Genomic DNA, 21,977 nt, shown 5'->3' on the forward strand with positions numbered 1-21,977 from the left:
CACAGACTAAAAATGAAAATCTCTAAATTAGCTAAAACTATGACAAAACATCTGCTAACTTTAAACTCAATATAACTTAGCAATATAACGATAACTGTAATTTAATAAATCTTGATGAAATCAACAAAAACTCTAATTAATTATTACAAAACAAAATAAAAAAGACATTAAGAAATTGTACAAAAAAAAACATCAAGCAGAACTGCAAACAAGCTTTAATTACAGTTGGGAAGGAAAAATTCAAGAAAAACTTAACAAAAATACTTGCAATATTTTACCAAGAAATCATAAAACTAAAAAAAATTAAGAAAAAACACTTCACTGAGAAAGTCAAGGTTATGGAAAAGGCTGCTGCCACCATAACAAGCAAGTAAATATTAAGCAGCAACATGGTTGAGACAGTAATTACATTGAATGTTGTTGTGCCCCCTAAAAATATGTTAATAGAAACACTAAAAAGTTGCAGCAGCCATAGCAACAACAATTAACACAGTAATTAGCAACATAATAATGATGATGTTGACAACATATTTACTACGACATTTAAAACTGCAGCAAACGCATTAATGTTACAGCCAACAGCAACTGCAGACTAGTTTTTTTTATTGTGACAAGTCTTCTTTTTTATTTCTTTCTCAGCTTTTTTAAGTGTTACAAGTTTGTTTCTTTTAGAAAATTTAAACCTTCAAATAAAAATATACACAAAAACTAAAACAACCTTTAATTACTACAAGGCGGAGAAGACACTTGGCAAGAAACGTTTGTTGCCAAAGAAAGGTTACAAGGACAAGGTCTCTTTTATTACAAAATAAAAGCAACAAAACAACGAAAGATTCTACAAATATACATATATACACATGCAAACAAATTAAACCGCCATAAAAAGTGCTAAATTTAAATCTTTAAAATTTAGAAAACTTAAAACGTCGCTGTCAACTTTAAAGCAACACTAACGGAAAACGCATGAAGTTGAAGGTGTTAAAACTTTGACACAACCTAAAACTAAGTAAAAAAAAAATCGCTTTAATTTTCCCTTTTTTGAGGAAAATTATTATTTTTTCGTTACTTTGCAGTTTTTATAAGCCAACAAAATTGAGAAAAATACAGACGAAATGCCTGAACAGGACAATTATGATGATGAGGTAAATGTTTCTTTGTTTTTAATATAAATATAATTAACAAGTTAAAATTAAGAATAATATTAAGAAGATATAAATATTTTGGGATGAATTTATTATAATTTAGTTATATTTTCATATTAGCTCAGATCTAGTTCTGTTCTAGTTCTGTTCTAGTTCTGTTCTAGTTCTGTTCTAGTTCTGTTCTAGTTCTGTTCTAGTTCTGTTCTAGTTCTGTTCTAGTTCTGTTCTAGTTCTGTTCTAGTTCTGTTCTAGTTCTGTTCTAGTTCTGTTCTAGTTCTGTTCTAGTTCTGTTCTAGTTCTGTTCTAGTTCTGTTCTAGTTCTGTTCTAGTTCTGTTCTAGTTCTGTTCTAGTTCTGTTCTAGTTCTGTTCTAGTTCTGTTCTAGTTCTGTTCTAGTTCTGTTCTAGTTCTGTTCTAGTTCTGTTCTAGTTCTGTTCTAGTTCTGTTCTAGTTCTGTTCTAGTTCTGTTCTAGTTCTGTTCTAGTTCTGTTCTAGTTCTGTTCTAGTTCTGTTCTAGTTCTGTTCTAGTTCTGTTCTAGTTCTGTTCTAGTTCTGTTCTAGTTCTGTTCTAGTTCTGTTCTAGTTCTGTTCTAGTTCTGTTCTAGTTCTGTTCTAGTTCTGTTCTAGTTCTGTTCTAGTTCTGTTCTAGTTCTGTTCTAGTTCTGTTCTAGTTCTGTTCTAGTTCTGTTCTAGTTCTGTTCTAGTTCTGTTCTAGTTCTGTTCTAGTTCTGTTCTAGTTCTGTTCTAGTTCTGTTCTAGTTCTGTTCTAGTTCTGTTCTAGTTCTGTTCTAGTTCTGTTCTAGTTCTGTTCTAGTTCTGTTCTAGTTCTGTTCTAGTTCCGTTCTAGTTCTGTTCTAGTTCTTAGAAGATTAAATAGTTTGTGGTTTGAAAATAAGATATATTGTTACACTTGAAATAAACTTGCTTCTTATTTTTCAAAAAGTTTCTTAGTAAACTAAAAAATGTTTTCATTTAAGCTTTCTATTCTTCAAGTACTTACCAGACCATCGTCATTCGTATTATTAATTTCCTAAAACGAAAAGAAATAATATAAAACAAAATTAAACTTAAACTTGTTACAACTTGTTTTCTATGCTCGAGAACGAGCATAACACACTACATAAAATTTAAACGCTTCGTTAGTCGCCATAAAAAATGCTTTTCTAATGACCAGTTTTAAATGTAGAATGGTTTTGTAGTTGAAGAAGAAAATAATCACAACAACTAGCTGAACGACTAGAATAGAAAAAAATAACCACTAATGTACAAGTACTTGTTGTAAATTAAGTTTTTCTTTGCAGCTTTTCTTAGAGATTAAGTTGTAAAGAAGAGAAAAAGGGAAGGAAGAGGGGTTAAGGGTGGTGTGAGAAATAAGTATATAAATACTATAAAGTGTTTAATTATTCTTAAAATCTTTCGAAAATATATAAAAAATTCTATAAGAAATTCCTATTTTTAAAGAGCCGCCTTGCTGTGCCATTTTTTATTATTTTTTTTTTTAATTCTTGTCATAATAATTTATTTTATTTTTTCATTTAGACGCCATCTACTTAATTAGATGGCTTGTCAAGCGTAAGTTTTATAGTCTCGAACATTATTATAGTTTCTCAGATTAAATTGGCGTTAATGTACATTTGAAAAGCCAACTGAAAACTTTTGTCGAACAAAAATAAAAGAAAAATAAAATAAATAGTTAAAGCAAACATTGAATACAATAATAAAATAATTGAAATAAACGATTTGACAATTAAGTCAAGAGTGTGGAAAAGATAAAATGAGATATAAAAAAAGAAAACTAACAATAATGGCGAGCAATTAAACATAAAGAAAAGGTTAGAAATAAAAGGCTAACATTTTTCAATTTTGACAATATTCTTTATAGTAATTGCTAATGAAATTATTCTAGAAATAATGATTGCATCTGGGTTATATGATGCGTATACTTAATATTTAATTTAATTATAATAGCACTCATACGCCTCAGGGAATTCCCTTAATTAAGAATTGTGTTTAATGTGGCGTATACTTTATAATTAATAATCACAACAATTATACGCCACAGTGTAAATAGTAGATTTTAAATAATAATTAAATGGAAAAAAAGGAAATTGTGCGTGTCCTTAGTTTTCAAACGCTACCATTTAAATTGTTAATAAATTAAAAAGGTTTAGGTATTAGCGCAAACAGTGGGTTCTATACGTAAACGTAGTGATTATTGGATTCTTCTATGGAAAATTATCCATATCATTATTTTCTATAAAAATCTTAACGATATCTTTAGTTTTCTATAGACAAGTTATCGATAACATTATTTTTCCAAAGGAAACATGTCGATAACTTTAGGTGTCTAATATGTTATCGATAAATTTATATTTCTATAGAAGAGTTATACATAACATCCCAATTTAATAGAAAAATTGTCGATACCTTTTAATTTTTACTAAAAAGTTATCGATAACTTAATTTTTTATAGTAAAGTTATCGATAACTTTCTATTTAATAGAAAAATTATCGATAACTTTCTACTTAATAGAAAAGTTATAGATAAATTTCTTTTTTTATAGTAAAGTCATAGATAACTTTAATTTTTTATAGAAAAGTTATCGAAAATTTTATATTTTTATAGAAAAATTATCAATAACTTTATATTTTAATAGAAAAGATATCGATTATTTTCTGTTTTTATAGAAAAGTTATCGATAAATTTCTATTTTTATAGTAAATTTATCGATAACTTAAATTTTTTATAGAAAAGTTATCGATAACTTTCTATTTTTATTGAACAGTTATCGATAACTTTCTATTTTTATTGAACAGTTATCGATAACTTTATATTTTTATAGAAAAGTTTTTGATAACTTTCTATTTTTACAGAAAAGTTATCGATTTTTATAGAAAAGTTATCGACAACTTTATATTTTTATAGAAAATTTATCGATAACTTTCTATTTTTATAGAAAATTTATCGATAACTTATTATTTCTAAAGAAAAGTTATCGATAACTTTTTATTTCTATAGAAAAGTTATCGATAACTTTCCATTTTTATAGAAAATGTTATCGATAACTTTCTATTTTTATAAAAAGGTTATCGATAACTTTCTATTTCTATTGAAAAGTTATCGATAACTTTCTATTTCTATAGAAAAGTTATCGATAACTTTCTATTTCTATAGATAAGTTATCGATAACTTTCTATTTCTATAGATAAGTTATCGATAACTTTCTATTTCTATAGAAAAGTTATCGATAACTTTCTATTTCTATAGAAAAGTTATCGATAACTTTCTATTTCTATAGAAAAGTTATCGATAACTTTCTATTTCTATAGAAAAGTTATCGATAACTTTCTATTTCTATAGAAAAGTTATCGATAACTTTCTATTTCTATAGAAAAGTTATCGATAATTTTCCATTTTTGAATAAAAAAAATCGATAACTTTCTATTTTTATTTTTATTGTTATCGATAACTTTCTATTTTTATAAAAAAGTTATCGATAATTTTCTATTTCTATAGAAAAGTTATCGATAACTTTCTATTTCTATAGATAAGTTATCGATAACTTTCTATTTCTATAGATAAGTTATCGATAACTTTCTATTTCTATAGATAAGTTATCGATAACTTTCTTTTTCTATAGAAAAGTTATCGATAACTTTTTATTTCTATAGAAAAGTTATCGATAACTTTCCATTTTTATAGAAAATGTTATCGATAACTTTCTATTTTTATAAAAAGGTTATCGATAACTTTCTATTTCTATTGAAAAGTTATCGATAACTTTCTATTTCTATAGAAAAGTTATCGATAACTTTCTATTTCTATAGATAAGTTATCGATAACTTTCTATTTCTATAGATAAGTTATCGATAACTTTCTATTTCTATAGAAAAGTTATCGATAACTTTCTATTTCTATAGAAAAGTTATCGATAACTTTCTATTTCTATAGAAAAGTTATCGATAACTTTCTATTTCTATAGAAAAGTTATCGATAACTTTCTATTTCTATAGAAAAGTTATCGATAACTTTCTATTTCTATAGAAAAGTTATCGATAACTTTCTATTTCTATAGAAAAGTTATCGATAACTTTCTATTTCTATAGAAAAGTTATCGATAATTTTCCATTTTTGAATAAAAAAAATCGATAACTTTCTATTTTTATTTTTATTGTTATCGATAACTTTCTATTTTTATAAAAAAGTTATCGATAATTTTCTATTTCTATAGAAAAGTTATCGATAACTTTCTATTTCTATAGATAAGTTATCGATAACTTTCTATTTCTATAGATAAGTTATCGATAACTTTCTATTTCTATAGATAAGTTATCGATAACTTTCTTTTTCTATAGAAAAGTTATCGATAACTTTCTATTTCTATAGAAAAGTTATCGATAACTTTCTATTTCTATAGAAAAGTTATCGATAACTTTCTATTTCTATAGAAAAGTTATCGATAACTTTCTATTTCTATAGAAAAGTTATCGATAACTTTCTATTTCTATAGAAAAGTTATCGATAATTTTCCATTTTTGAATAAAAAAAATCGATAACTTTCTATTTTTATTTTTATTGTTATCGATAACTTTCTATTTTTATAAAAAAGTTATCGATAATTTTCTATTTCTATAGAAAAGTTATCGATAACTTTCTATTTCTATAGAGAAGTTATCGATAATTTTCCATTTTTGAAGAAAAGTTATTGATAAGTTTTTATTTCTATAGAAAAGTTATCGATAACTTATTATTTCTAAAGAAAAGTTATCGATCACTTTTATTTTTATAGAAAAGTTATCGGTAACTTTCTATTTTTATAGAAAATGTTATCGGTAACTTTCTATTTTTATAAAAAAGTTATCGATAATTTTCTATTTCTATTGAAAAGTTATCCATAACTTAATTTTCCAAAGAAAATTTTGATTTATTATAAATAATTTTGTTCAAATAAATTTAATTTAAAATAAAAACAACTATGTATGTAACTTTCAAGTCCTTGGCAGAGTCTCCATTTTTCTTTTCTATCAACTGTCTTTGATTACACCTTATAAATTTTATAGATGTGCTGTTTTCAGTTTACAAAAAAATAATATTAATATTAAAATACTTATTTATAATAAATCTACCAGTGAGTTTTTTTTTTGCAATTGTGAACGTATACAGGACATTTTTCTGTGTTAGTTTTCTATAGCTCATGTAAGATTCATGTGTGTCATCAAACATCATTTAAAATGTTTTGCAAGCCCTCAGAATGTACTGCGATTGGTTGTTTCTTACACATTTAGTAGTTGAGTTTCCTTTTTCAATAAAAATGTCTATATTTTTATATTTTCTGCAACATCAGGCATGCAATAACTCTGCTTGTTATGAGAAATAAGAAATTGATGTGAAAAATCTACAATATATTGTATAATTTTTGTATGTGGCATAAGTAATGTATTGTCCTTTTGGGACAGGGGTTCTTAAACACCGGTTCCTTAAACAGTTATTTAATAATTTTCCAACAAATATCAGACTTTAGGTTGTTTTTTTTTTTCATTTATACCACTAACAAAATGATTAAAACACATTTAATGCCTGTTATCCTTCTTTTTTATAAGAAACATTTGGGAACCTTAGCACCTCCACATATGAAATATGACAGAGACATTTGACAAAAGAGGTGTAGCCAAATGTTGTACAAACACTTAAGTACGTATGAACAATTGAAAATGCACAAATACAAAAACAACAACAACAGCTGTATCTAAGAGAAAACGAATATTAAAAGAACGTTAAAACAAAATTGTATTTATGTGTGTGTGAGAAACAACAACAACAAACCTGAACGAAAACAATGTTTAAAGGACAATCTTCTATACACTCATCTATACATCCTTTGAATTCACACAACAACAAACCATTTTATTTTGATTTGAATGAAACGGTTGTTCACGTGTGTTGTAAGTAAAACGATCAAGTGGTTGTGTAATGTCACAATATCGCACACAAGTGATGCGATGACATGTGTTCTCGAAATCAGACCAAAAGGGTTTTTTTTATATTATATTTTTGTTGTTGTTGTCTTTCTTGTCATCCTCATCGTCCTCATGTAGTGGTAGTAACAAATTGTATGTATGTATGAGCCTGAGTATGTTTTTGAATAGAAAAAGGATTTTTTTAAGGGTATAACGAATGTAACCTTGAATAAAACTGTCAGTTGGTGTTGTTTAAGTTCTTCAGCAAAAAATAACAACAGCTGCAGAAGAACACAACAACAATAACAAAAGCAATAACAGCAGCAGCTACAGCTACAATGACAAAGATAACAACAACTAATAAAAAAAATCATTCATTCAAGTATCTAAATTGGTAACGATTTGATAATAACCTTAAACTTAAATTGAAATAACATTTGATTTGAAAAAGTAGATTTTTAAATTGAATAAAAATTTAATTTTTCAATAACTCGTCCATAGAAATATGTATAAGGATATTAGATCAGTTTATTAAGATATCCATAACTTTTCTATAGAAAAGGTAAGTTAAACATAAATTTTCTATAGAAAAATAAAGTTATCGATAACTTTTCTACAGAAAGGTTAAGTTATCGATAACTTTTCTGTAGAAAAAGTAAAGTTATCGATAACTATTCTATGGAAAAATTAATTTATCGACAATATTTCTATAGAAAAGTAAAATTATCGATAACTTTTCTACAGAAATAGAAAGTTATTGATAACTTTTCTATAGAAATAGAAAGTTATCGACAACTTTTCTATAGAAAAGTAAAGTTATCGACAACTTTTCTATAGAAAAGTAAAGTTATCGACAACTTTTCTATAGAAAAGTAAAGTTATCGACAACTTTTCTATAGAAAAGTAAAGTTATCGATAACTTTTCTATAGAAAAGTAGTTATCGACAACTTTTCTATAGAAAAATAAAATTATCGATAACTTTTCTACAGAAACAGAAAGTTATTGATAACTTTACTATAAAAATATACAGTTATCGATAACTTTTCTATAGAAATATAAAGTTATCGATAACTTTTCTATAGAAATAGAAAGTTATCGATAACTTTTCTTTAAAAATAGAAAGTTATCGATAACTTTTCTATAGAAATATAAATTTATCGATAGCTTTTCTATATAAATAAAAAGTTATCGATAACATTTCTACAGAAGTAGAATGTTATCGATATGTTTTCTATAGAAATATAAAGTTATCGATAACTTTTCTGTAAAAATAGAAAGTTATCGATAAATTATCTATAAAAATAAAAAGTTATCGATAACTTTTCTGTACAAATAGAAATTATCGATACCCTTTCTATAGAAATAGAAAATTATCGATACCTTTTCTATAGAAATAGAAAATTATCGATAACTTTTCTGTAAAAATAGAAAGTTATCGATAACTTTTCTACAAAAATAGAAAGTTATCGATATATTTTCTATAAAAATAGAAAGTTATCGATATATTTTCTATGAAAAAAGAAAGTTATCGATAACTTTTCTATAGTAAAGATAAGTTATCAATATATTTTCTATGGAAAATGAAAGTTATCGATATATTTTCTATAGAAAAGATAAGTTATCGATATATTTTCTATAGAAAAGATAAGTTATCGATAACTTTTCTATAGAAAAGATAAGTTATCGATAACTTTTCTATAGAAAAGATAAGTTATCGATAACTTTTCTATAGAAAAGATAAGTTATCGATAACTTTTCTATAGAAAAGATAAGTTATCGATAACTTTTCTATAGAAAAGATAAGTTATCGATAACTTTTCTATAGAAAAGATAAGTTATCGATAACTTTTCTATAGAAAAGATAAGTTATCGATAACTTTTCTATAGAAAAGATAAGTTATCGATAACTTTTCTATAGAAAAGATAAGTTATCGATAACTTTTCTATAGAAAAGATAAGTTATCAATAACTTTTCTATAGAAAAGATAAGTTATCGATAACTTTTCTATAGAAAAGATAAGTTATCGATAACTTTTCTATAGAAAAGATTAGTTATCGATAACTTTTCTATGGAAAAGATAAGTTATCGATAACTTTTCTATAGAAAAGATAAGTTATCGATAACTTTTCTATAGAAAAGATAAGTTATCGATAACTTTTCTATAGAAAAGATAAGCTATCGATAACTTTTCTATAGAAAAGATAAGTTATCGATAACTTTTCTATAGAAATCATAAGTTATCGATAACTTTTCTATAGAAATCATAAGTTATCGATAACTTTTCTATAGAAATCATAAGTTATCGATAACTTTTCTATAGAAATCATAAGTTATCGATAACTTTTCTATAGAAATCATAAGTTATCGATAACTTTTCTATAGAAAAGATAAGTTATCGATAACTTTTCTATAGAAAAGATAAGTTATCGATAACTTTTCTATAGAAAAGATAAGTTATCGATAACTTTTCTATAGAAAAGATAAGTTATCGATAACTTTTCTATAGAAAAGATAAGTTATCGATAACTTTTCTATAGAAAAGATAAGTTATCGATAACTTTTCTATAGAAAAGATAAGTTATCGATAACTTTTCTATAGAAAAGATAAGTTATCGATAACTTTTCTATAGAAAAGATAAGTTATCGATAACTTTTCTATAGAAAAGATAAGTTATCGATAACTTTTCTATAGAAAAGATAAGTTATCGATAACTTTTCTATAGAAAAGATAAGTTATCGATAACTTTTCTATAGAAAAGATAAGTTATCGATAACTTTTCTATAGAAAAGATAAGTTATCGATAAGTTTTCTATAGAAAAGATAAGTTATCGATAAGTTTTCTATAGAAAAGATAAGTTATCGATAACTTGTATACAGGAAAGTGAAGTTATCGATAACTTTTCTACAGGAAAGTGAAGTTATCGATAACTTGTCTACAGGAAAGTGAAGTTATCGATAAGTTTTCTATAAACAAGTTAAGTTTATAACGATAACGTTTCTATACAAACGTTAAGTTATCGATAACTTTTCTATAGAAAGGTAAAGTTATCAATAATTTTTCTATAGAAAAGTAAGTTATCGTTAATTTTCTATAGAAAAATAAAGTTATCGACAAATTTTCTACAGAAATATCAATATCTTTGATATCTTTACTATAAAAATAGATATTTATCGATAACTTTTCTATAGAAATAGAAAGTTATAGATAACATTTCTATAGAAATAAAAAGTTATCGATAACTTTGCTATAGAAAAGTAAAGTTATCGATAACTTTTCATTAGAAAAGTAAAGTTATCGATAATTTTTTATAAAAAAATTTTGCTATCGACTATTTTTCTATAAATAAATCCTAATATTTATAGTTTTTCTAAAGAAAAATCTTGTTATTGACATTTTTCCGTAGACATGGTATCATGTGTTTCGTTCCGATATCTGGTAAAAGAAGACCAGAGTACAGGAAAAGCCAGATCAAACTATTTCGAACAAATGAAGGTAGCCTTTTGACTTCATGCTACATTAGAGACGAAGTCATCTAACGTTTTGAATCTTAGGATTCACTTGAGACCCTGAGGTCCCATTGTAATACATGTTAATTTAGGATCAAGAGAAATGATCTTGAATCTTTAACAAAACCATTTGGTACCAACAAAGTAAAGTATTTTCCGTTCTTAATCGGTAGATATACCAGAACATGCAAGGAGAAGCCTAACTTCCCAAATGTCGCAAAGATCTACAAGTTCTCAACAACCAAAAAGAGGACATTGAAGATAATATTGGGCATTAGTAAAACTGAATTGAGGATGTACTTAGTTACTATTACAGGACATAACGATCTCAGCTATTTCCTAATGAATATTCGTATCGTAGACATATTTAGGAGTGCTGTAATATATGATTTCCGGGAGTTCACGAAAACAAACTAGTATGTTCGCATAAGTAGTCTCCTTCGGATTCATGGGTCTATAGTCCCGAGTCTGATGCTTGAGTTGTGAGTTGAACTCTTAGATATAAGATTAACTGGAAGGGAGTATAACTTGGGAAATGGGCCTTAGATGTTTATCAGCTTAAAATAGTTTTTCAAAATTTGTGCTAAAATTATTGAACAAATTTGGAAAAAGTTTGATTCACAATTTTAAAGAAATTTTTTTTTATAGCAAAGTTTTACAAATTTTAAGTTATCTAAAATTTTGTTTCATATTCCCTAGAAACAAATGTTTTAGCTTTAACTGTGCGAGGTACAAATTTAGTTTTCTCTGAAAACCTAAAGATTTAATGAAACTTTAGTAAATATATCAAATTTTAAATTAAGTATTCTTTGAATAAATTCATCATACTTTACACATACTTAACCATCATAGTTTATTCTATGATGTTCCACAAAATATATGCAACTCAATCTCTTCTTTAACTCAACAATATTAATGAACTTTGCCAGCAAACAAAACCTGCAGCAAAGTTTTGAACATAAAAACAATGCATCAAAAATAGTTAAACAAAATTTTCTGTTTAAAGTTGTGGAAAACATAAACTTAACTTTCCACATGTCACATGACTTAAGCAAACAGTTTTAGCAAAGTTTTCCTACTTGGTTGTTAGCAAAACAAAAGAACGCAAAGTTTTGCTCAATAATATAATAAGAAAAGTATCAATAACACAGCACCTTGGCAGCAAACTTGATAATATACTCTACAAAATAAAGCAAATTTTAAGTATTTTTAACAACTAATCCAAAGCAAAGAGTTTGGCCACAAAAAAAAGTGGAAAAACTCTTCATTATCCCACCAAAAAAACAAACTTAAACGTCAACTTGTTAAAATTGAAATAATGTGAAATATGCAAATTTTATTAACGTTTGTGTTAGACAAGGGCGTTGGGTTAATGGTAAAGGCGTTCGTTTTTTTATTTACTTTACTGTTTTATTTAAATATATTTATTTTTTAAATGGCAACAGCTGTTTTATCAGTAATAAAATTGGCACATTAAAATGTTTTCAACATTAAAAATGCCATAAAAAGCTTTAGTTACAAAGAAAAAGCTAAATAAATTAAATTGAAAAGCCAGGCAATGTGTATTTACCAACAAGACGTATGATTAATATTAATTATGGTTAAGAAAGAGAGAGAGGGAAAACACTCTAGCGTATGAGTGTTATTAATTATGAAAAAATTATGAAATGTTGGGAGAATTACGTTAATTTAGCACAGAATGTATAAATTTTTTCTAATAAAATGTAATAAAGTTTTAAAGGATTTATTTTAATCTAAATAAAGGTCTAAATTAATTAATTAAAATTAAAAAATATGTAAACTTTAAGCTTAATTATAAGAGGGAAGAAAAGATAGGATTGTTATTTCTATAATTACTTAAAATTTCTTTTTATTTTTTTATTTCCTTTCCCTTTTTAATGTGTTCTTCAAGAAAATCATCAAAAACTTATATATTTTTTAATGAGTTATTATGATTCTTAAGCAAAAGTAATTGAGAACAATTATATACAAGAAATTGCCATAAAAAAGCCAGCAATTGAAATAAAAAAAATCTTCATTAAAGTTAATTACTAAAACAAAGAAAATATCCAAATGATTTCAGTAGAATAGAATAGCAAAAAGCATAAAAAGAAAAAAATATTAATTAGTAAAGATAATCTAAAAGATAAAATAATTATTAACATAAGTCAAATAAGTTATTAATTTGAAATTTATAATCCAAAAACCATTATCATATTACTTTCTTTATCGATAACTTTTCTATAGAAAAGTAAAGTTATCGATAACTTTTCTATAGAAAAGTAAAGTTATCGATAACTTTTCTATAGAAAAGTAAAGTTATCGATAACTTTTCTATAGAAAAGTAAAGTTATCGATAACTTTTCTATAGAAAAGTAAAGTTATCGATAACTTTTCTATAGAAAAGTAAAGTTATCGATAACTTTTCTATAGAAAAGTAAAGTTATCGATAACTTTTCTATAGAAAAGTAAAGTTATCGATAACTTTTCTATAGAAAAGTAAAGTTATCGATAACTTTTCTATAGAAAAGTAAAGTTATCGATAACTTTTCTATAGAAAAGTAAAGTTATCGATAACTTTTCTATAGAAAAGTAAAGTTATCGATAACTTTTCTATAGAAAAGTAAAGTTATCGATAACTTTTCTATAGAAAAGTAAAGTTATCGATAACTTTTCTATAGAAAAGTAAAGTTATCGATAACTTTTCTATAGAAAAGTAAAGTTATCGATAACTTTTCTATAGAAAAGTAAAGTTATCGATAACTTTACTATAGAAAAGTAAAGTTATCGATAACTTTTCTATAGAAAAGTAAAGTTATCGATAACTTTTCTATAGAAAAGTAAAGTTATCGATAACTTTTCTATAGAAAAGTAAAGTTATCGATAACTTTTCTATAGAAAAGTAAAGTTATCGATAACTTTTCTATAGAAAAGTAAAGTTATCGATAACTTTTCTATAGAAAAGTAAAGTTATCGATAACTTTTCTTGTAGAAAAGTTAAGTTATTCTTATAGAAAACCATTATCAAATTACTTTCTTTAAATGTTTTAAAAACCTAACTTTACATTCATAAATCTTTCAAAACTTAACAACACAAATTAAATAAAAAAAAACACAAAACAGGAATTAAAATTGGAATACGAGTAGAAAAAGAAATTCTCCCCAAAAAATGTATAAAAATTTGTTTTTACAAATTTGATGACATTTATATTATCACTGTAAAAATGCCATAGATTCCTTTTTGTTTTTACAAAATCACAAATATTCATAGATGAAGAACAAGAACAACAATAGAAATTTCCCTAACTGGCTAACAAGTTTTATTGACATGATTGTTTTTAGGTTCTATTATTCCTTCCATTTGCTCCTAGTTTACCAAAGGCCATGACATAGAAACAATAACAAATTGTCATAAAATGTTATCTCAGATTAAGGGATATGGATAAAAAAAATTCAAGCGTTCAATACAAATTAATGTGTATATAGTTAAAATTAGAGTAATGATGATGACAAGCAAGTTAATGAATTTCTAACCGAATTTTGTGTTCAACATTACTACCAACAATTTTAACAAATTTTCCATAAACAGCTAAATATTTATACACAGCGCCATCTTCCTTCTAGTAGCATCATGAATGATCTTAAGGGACAAAACTAGAATGTTCGAATTAATGTTAACAGCTTAAACGTTTATCATTGCCATACTTACAAACAATGCTAATAACTGCGTGCTATCAAGTAGAAGCTTCTACTGATGAACATGTTTATAAACATGAAGTACAAAAGTACTTAGTGTCTCTAAGCTTCTTGCTAGAGAATTTTTCTAGCTTTGGGCTAGAGAAAATTTTCTAAAGAAATTTGAACATTTTCTAAGAAATTTGTCTCTAGTTTGAATCTACAGGATATTTTCTAAAGAAATTTGTCTACAGCCTGCCACAAAAAACAATTCTAAAGTAACGAATAATTTAACTATGTAATTTTCTGCAATTAAACCCATAATTTACCAAAGTCATTTATAAAATTTTCCAACTAATTTGCCTATTTTCCTTTACACATTTACAGCTGGTATCCGGTAATCCAAATCAACGTAATTGGCGTGGTATACTCATTGCATTATTGGTCATAACAATAGTTTTAGCTTTAATTGTAACATCAGTGGTGAGTACAAGCGTCTCAAGGAATATTTACAATACAAAAAGAACCAAACACTGAGGCAACTGAAAACAATTATTTAATGTTTATGTCACGGAATGTCCCACTAACAAACAAGTAAAACCTAAAAATAAACAAATTTCCAAATAAGCAAAAAAATAAAAAATAACAAGAAACATAAAAAGGACATGTCAAACATGACATGTTTTGATGGAATTTGTTTTGACATTTTGCATGTCAATGTACTAGAAACATAAAACTAAGTTTCTTTTATTAAAAATATGTATCACAAAATATATACATAAATATTTTTAAATTAATACCAACAAACAAAAAACAACAAATATTATAATCCTTTATTTTAGTCATAAAGTTTATGTGTGCCCTTCTTTTTTTTGTCTCTTCTTTTTTCATTCTTTATAATCTTTGTTTTTTAACTATTTTTATTATTATTATTGTTATTATTGTCATTATTGTTGTTGTAATAATTGAATGTCCCTGATGTGGGTGTATGAATGTGTGTGTATCAAAACTTGTTTACTTTTTATTATAATTTTCCTTTACTCTCTTACTCTTTCTCACTCTCCCTTGTTTGGGGTCTTTTTTTGTTTACATTTTTTTGGTATTACTTTTCTGTTAATAACAAATGTATGTGTATGTGTGGTATATATATCATTTCTACTCCTGTCTCCCTCTCTCTCTCACTCTCTATTACTAAAAAACAATTGGTTATAATGAAATACTTTTGCTGATTTTTTTGTTTTGTTTTTTGCGTATATTTTTGTTTTGTTTTGCGGCACTTTCCCTTTTTCTCATTTATTTATTTATTAACTCTACTATTGTTTATATTTTTGTGTTTATTACTTTTCAACTTAAATTAAAACCTCCTGTATGTTGTTGTTGTGCAACATCCCCCCCCAACAAAAAAAATATTAAATTGTATTTTATTTTATTTTGTATGTGTTATTTTGTTTGGTTTGTTGATTTTGAATTTATCATTTGTTTGGTTTAATTTTGTTTGTCAAATGTTTGGTTATGTAGAAAACGTCATATAAAATTCTTGCTTTTATAAAAGGTACTGCTCACTCCCCCCGATGAAGGGCCCAGAGTCAAAGGTCAACGTCTCAAATTGCAAGAAATTGTCGATGGTGTATTTATGCCACAAAAAACCAATGGCACCTGGGTAAATGGTAAGTACGAAAATAAAATTAAACTAAAAAGCTAGATGAAGCTAGATACAATTTTCTAAAGTCTCCAACCTGAAGCTAGAGAAACTTGTTTAAAAAATATAAAATTTTCCAAAAAAATTTGTCTCTAGCTTTAAGCTACAGAAAATTTTCTAAACAACTTTGTCTTTAGCTTTGGGCTAGAGAAAATTTTCTAGCTTAGGCTAGAGAAAATTTTCTAAAAAAAATGTATCTCTAGCTTCAGGCTAGAGAAAATTTTGTAAAAAAAATTATCTCTAGCTTCAGGCTAGAGAAAATTTTGTAAAAAAATTTATCTCTAGCTTCAGGCTAGAGAAAATTTTCAAAAAAAATGTATCTCTAGTTTCAGGCTAGAGAAAATTTTGTAAAGAAATTTGTCTCTAGTTTCAGGCTAGAGAAAATTTTGTAAAGAAATTTGTCTCTAGTTTCAGGCTAGAGAACATTTTGTAAAGAAATTTGTCTCTAGTTTCAGGCTAGAGAACATTTTGTAAAGAAATTTGTCTCTAGCTATGGGCTAGAGAAAATTTTCTAAAGAAATTTGTCTCTAGCTATGGGCTAGAGAAAATTTTCTAAAGAAATTTGTCTCTAGCTGTGGGCTAGAGAAAATTTTCTAAAGAAATTTGTCTCTAGCTGTGGGCTAGAGAAAATTTTCTAAAGAAATTTGTCTCTAGCTATGGGCTAGAGAAAATTTTCTAAAGAAATTTGTCTCTAGCTATGGGCTAGAGAAAATTTTCTATAGCTTTTGGGCTAGAGAAAATTTTCTATAGAAATTTGTCTCTAGCTTTTGGGCTAGAGAAAATTTTCAATAGAAATTTGTCTCTAGCTTTGGGCTAGAGAAAATTTTCTACAGAAATTTGTCTCTAGCTTTGGGCTAGAGAAAATTTTCTATAGAAATTTGTCTTTAACTTTAAGCTAGAGAAAATTTTCTATAGAAATTTGTCTCTAACTTTAAGCTAGAGAAAATTTTCTATAGAAATTTGTCTCTAACTTTAAGCTAGAGAAAATTTTCTATAGAAATTTGTCTCTAGCTTCTGGCTAGAGAAAATTTTCTATAGAAATTTGTCTCTAGCTTCTGGCTAGAGAAAATTTTCTAAAGAAATTTGTCTCTAGCTTCTGGCTAGAGAAAATTTTCTAAAGAAATTTGTCTCTAGCTTCTGGCTAGAGAAAATTTTCTAAAGAAATTTGTCTCTAGCTTCTGGCTAGAGAAAATTTTCTAAAGAAATTTGTCTCTAGCTTCTGGCTAGAGAAAATTTTCTAAAGAAATTTGTCTCTAGCTTCTGGCTAGAGAAAATTTTCTAAAAAAATTTGTCTATAGCTTCTGGCTAGAGAAAATTTTCTAAAGAAATTAGTCTCTAGCTATGGGCTAGAGAAAATTTTCTAAAGAAATTAGTCTCTAGCTATGGGCTAGAGAAAATTTTCTAAAGAAATTAGTCTCTAGCTATGGGCTAGAGAAAATTTTCTAAAGAAATTAGTCTCTAGCTATGGGCTAGAGAAAATTTTCTAAAGAAATTAGTCTCTAGCTATGGGCTAGAGAAAATTTTCTAAAGAAATTAGTCTCTAGCTATGGGCTAGAGAAAATTTTCTAAAGAAATTAGTCTCTAGCTATGGGCTAGAGAAAATTTTCTAAAGAAATTAGTCTCTAGCTATGGGCTAGAAAAAATTTTCTAAAGAAATTAGTCTCTAGCTATGGGCTAGAGAAAATTTTCTAAAGAAATTTGTCTCTAGCTATGGGCTAGAGAAAATTTTCTAAAGAAATTTGTCTCTAGCTATGGGCTAGAGAAAAGTTTCTAAAGAAATTTGTCTCTAGCTCTAGCAAAGTTTTTTAAAGAAATATGTATGACTCTAGCTTGAAGCCAGATACAATTTTTTAAAGAAATTTGTCTTTAGATTTAAGCTAGAGAAAATTGTCTAACGAAATTTTTCTCTAGCTTATGGCTAGAAAAAATTTTCTAAAGAAATTTTTCTCTAGCTTATGGCTAGAGAAAATTTGTTAAGAAAATGTTTAGAGAAAATTTTCTAAATAAATTTGTATCTATCTTTAACCTAGAGAACATTTTATAAAGAAATTAGCTTCTAGTTTTGGAATAGAGAATTTTTTTTCTAGCTTTGGGCTAGATAAAATTTTTTTGTTTGTTAATCTTCATGCTACTTTAATTCACTTTTATTCTATATATTTTATCTTTATTAAATAAATTTTCTTTTTTCATTTATATTTCCAGAAGAAGAATTCCTTTATCAAGATCATTGGGGACGCATTTGTCTTTTGAATGTTGCCAATTTAACTGAACGTGTCTTAATGTCAAATGTTACATTCGTAAGTTTTGTTTTCAAAATTTCATTTTCATTGTTAAGCATTTCCTCTTTGTATATTTTATATGAGTTTAATCTTTATACTCTTTTGAACATTTTAGATATTTATCAGTTTATCCTTTTAATATATTTATTTCGTTTTGCTGTTTTTTTATTTATGCTTTTCTTTATTTTTTTTTTTATGCGAAGCTGTTAGCATTAGATTTAATTTACGGGAATATTTTCTTCAAGAAAATAAGAAATGGTGGTTGGTTTATGAATATTCTTTTAGAAAATTTCAGTTTTTTTCAATATTTATGTTTTTTCCATCAATTTTTGTTCAAACCCTCGTTAGTTTTGTTGCCATTCCTTGTTATTTCTTCATTTGTATTTGTTTTTAATTTTATTGTCACTGTAGTGGTGTTTACTTATTTGGACAGACATTATCTCAAGTGTTTACACTTGACTTGACTTTTTATTTGGTCCATTATTATTTATGTCCCTCTCCCTCTCTTTCTCTTTCTATATGCAATATTTCAACAGTAAATATTTTTTGAACAAGTAAATATTTACTGTTAAAAAAGATGTGTTTTTTTTTGTTGATTGAATTATTTTACTTTTCTCAAAAACAAAGTACCTTTACATTAATATTTATTCCCTTATGTTACTACTTCCTCTTCCTAACAAACATTGTTTTAATAATGTAAACTTAATGAGAAATATTCCATTCTCTCTTCCCTTCCTCTGTGAATACTCTTTATATCAAAATTTTATTAACATTTTTTACAATTTCCCTGCTCTAGGGGGTATGGAGTTTTTTAAGCAGAACTTGACCATTATTTAATATGGATTTGTAAGATAAATTAAACAAAAATCGTTTTCATTTATTCCCAACGTTTGTAGAATACAAAAATCCAATTCTAATAAATCATTTAAATAACAAAGAACGAAATATTTTCCTTCTGCTTAAAATTTATAGTTTAATTTGTTATCAATGTAAATGTTGAAATGCTGCTGCCTTTGTTAGCATGTCATTGAGAAAGAATTTATTTTCTTTTTTTTTATTAATCCAACAATTGAATTTAATTTTCTATACAAATTCCAAAAAAATAAATAAAACATGTTACAAATTAAACATAAAAAAATATATAACAAGCATGCAAAACAGAAATTAGAAATTTACATAAATTGTATAAATATTAATATTTATAATGCATTGAAAAGCAATAATTCTTTTTTAATAAAAAACGTTTGAATAATTTTCGTATTAAATCAAAAATATTAAAAATTCAATATTAATCATACGCTAAGGGGGTCCGATCCTAAATAAAATGTTAATCCTAATGTATGTTTTAAAATACCGCTTAAATTTAAATAAAATATAAACAAATAATATGAAAAACAAGTAAGAAAGTATGGTCGGTCAAGCCCGACCATATAATACCCTACACTAAGTAAAAGAGCAAAAACAAGTTTCTTTTAAAATTTCAATAATTTATATTTTTGAGTGATTTTCGGAAGTGGGCCTTATATGGGGGCTATGACCAATTATGGACCGATCACCATGAAATTAGGTCGTGTGATTTATGTCTATATGAATGTTACTAAGTTGAATTTTGTGAGTATACCAACATTTTTAAGAGATTTATGCACGTTAAAGTGATTTTCGGAAGCGGGTCTATATGGGAGCTATGACTAATTATGGACCGATCGTAACAAAATTTGGTGACACGAATTTTGTATATATAAAACTTATTTGGAGCGCAATTTGTGGAGATACATTTATAAACTAAACATTTATGACCTATAAAGTCCAATTTCGGAAGGACATTTGTATGGGGGCTAGGTGAAATAATGGACCGATTTCAGCCAGTTTCAATAGGCTTGGTCCTTGGACCGAAAAAATAATATGTAACAAATTTGATCGCAATATCTTCAAAATTGCGACCTGTACTCTGCGCACAAGATTTACATGGACAGTTAGCCAGTCAGCCAACCAGACGGACGGACGGACATCGTTTAATCGACCCAGAAAATAATTCTAAGTCGATCGGTATACTTTAAGGTTAGACTAATATTTTTGGGCGTTATAAACATCTGCACAAACGCATAATACCCTCCCCACTATGGTGGCGTAGGGTATAAATAGGTCAAAAATAGAGGTTGTCCGGGTTTTTTCCTTATATCTTTTTTATGGTTTTTTCCTTATTTGTCGGCCGATTTTGTCGATTTTAAATAGCCACCTAGCCGGAAGAATTCCCGAGCTGAAATCGGTTCATTATTTCACCTAGCCCCCATACAAATGTCCTTCCGAAATTGGACTTTATCGGTCATAAATGTTTAATTTATAAATGTATCTCCACAAATTGCGCTTCAAATAAGTTTTATATATACAAAATTCATGTCACCAAATTTTGTTACGATCGGTCCATAATTAGTCATAGCTCCCATATAGACCCGCTTCCGAAAATCACTTTAACGTGCATAAATCGCTTAAAAGTGTTGGTATACTCACAAAACCGGAAATATGCTCTAAAAAAAGCGTTTTAAGCGCTTTAAATATGCAGTGAAAACTTTAAAATACGCTCTTAAAATTTAAAAAATATGCTCTTAAAAAAACCTCGAGAGGTATTTTTTGATGATATTTTATATAAATATAAAGTCACTTCTTCAATTTAGGTTATTATTGCAATAAATTATAAAATGTTGACTTAAATTTTCAAATAAAAATCGTTGTCTATTGGATCTGAAAACATTTTTATACAAAAAAAATATTCTTTCGACATCAATTGATGTTATAGGAGCAAATTTAAAAGATAATATTTCTTTAACTCTTAGAACGGTTCAGTTTGAATTAGAACTAAATTTTTATATTTAGATGGCGCTATTATTAAAATAGTGCTTATTTTATATTAAAAAAAAGCCATATATTTTTCAATTTTGAAGTAAAAATCTGTAACACAACAGCGAAAAATAAGTAATACAAAATTCGTTTTTGATAAAGTCAAAATATGCTATTAAACAGTAAAATATGCTCTAAAACGCAAAAATATGACATAAATATGCTCTTAGAACAAATATATGCAAAAATATGCATTTAAGGGTAAAATATGCAAAGATGTGCACTAACAAATCGATGCCAAAATTCTTAAATAGTTCTGAAACGTGTAAATATCTTATCCATGTGCCCATTATAATCACCAGAAAAAACATGCATTTGCATATTTTGGTTTCCCTGGTTATAAATTATTTTTCCAAAAAAAAAAAAATTTAAAATAAAAAAATAAAATTTGGAAAAAAATTTAAAAAAAAAACAAGTAAGAGTGCTATATTCGGCTGTGCCGAATCTTATATACCCTTCACCAAATTATACCTTAAAATTTTAAATATTTTTAGATAAACAAAATTTAATTTTTTTTAAAAAATTTTTTTTCGATTTTATTTTAAATTTAAAAAATTTTTTTTTTTTAAATTTTTAAAATTTTTTTTTTTTTAATTTTAAAATTTTTTTTTTTGTTTAAAAAAAATTCGGGTTAAAAATTTTTTCCGATTTTGACCCATTGTAGGTCCAACTTACTATGGTCTTATATACGTTGCAAATGTCTTTGAAATATCTATCATTAGATATCCATATTGTCTATATTAATGCCTTAGTAATCCAGATATAGGTCAAAAATAGGTCACAAATCGAGGTTGTCTTGGTTTTTTCCTCATATCTCAGC

The 21,977-nt window shown here is 26.2% G+C and overlaps 1 protein-coding gene across 2 annotated transcripts in view; it reads left to right on the forward strand.

The window, feature by feature from the left end:
• Positions 1–21,977, forward strand: part of Dpp10 (Dipeptidyl peptidase 10) — a 128,029-nt gene that overhangs the window by 82,070 nt on the left and 23,982 nt on the right. Inside the window, exons 2-6 of one of the 2 annotated variants that reach the window (XR_010576016.1) lie at positions 914–1,006; positions 1,074–1,142; positions 14,672–14,767; positions 15,837–15,951; positions 18,186–18,280. Coding sequence is in view for 1 of the 2 variants with exons in the window: in XM_065501894.1 (XP_065357966.1) it covers positions 1,113–1,142; positions 14,672–14,767; positions 15,837–15,951; positions 18,186–18,280 (336 nt within the window). In the remaining variant the exon portion in view is untranslated. Of the gene's footprint in view, positions 1–913; positions 1,143–14,671; positions 14,768–15,836; positions 15,952–18,185; positions 18,281–21,977 lie in introns of both variants that reach the window. The other variant, XM_065501894.1, reaches the window with a different exon arrangement.

Source organism: Calliphora vicina, chromosome 2 (assembly GCF_958450345.1).
Source record: "Calliphora vicina chromosome 2, idCalVici1.1, whole genome shotgun sequence".
Lineage (NCBI taxonomy): Eukaryota > Metazoa > Arthropoda > Insecta > Diptera > Calliphoridae > Calliphora > Calliphora vicina.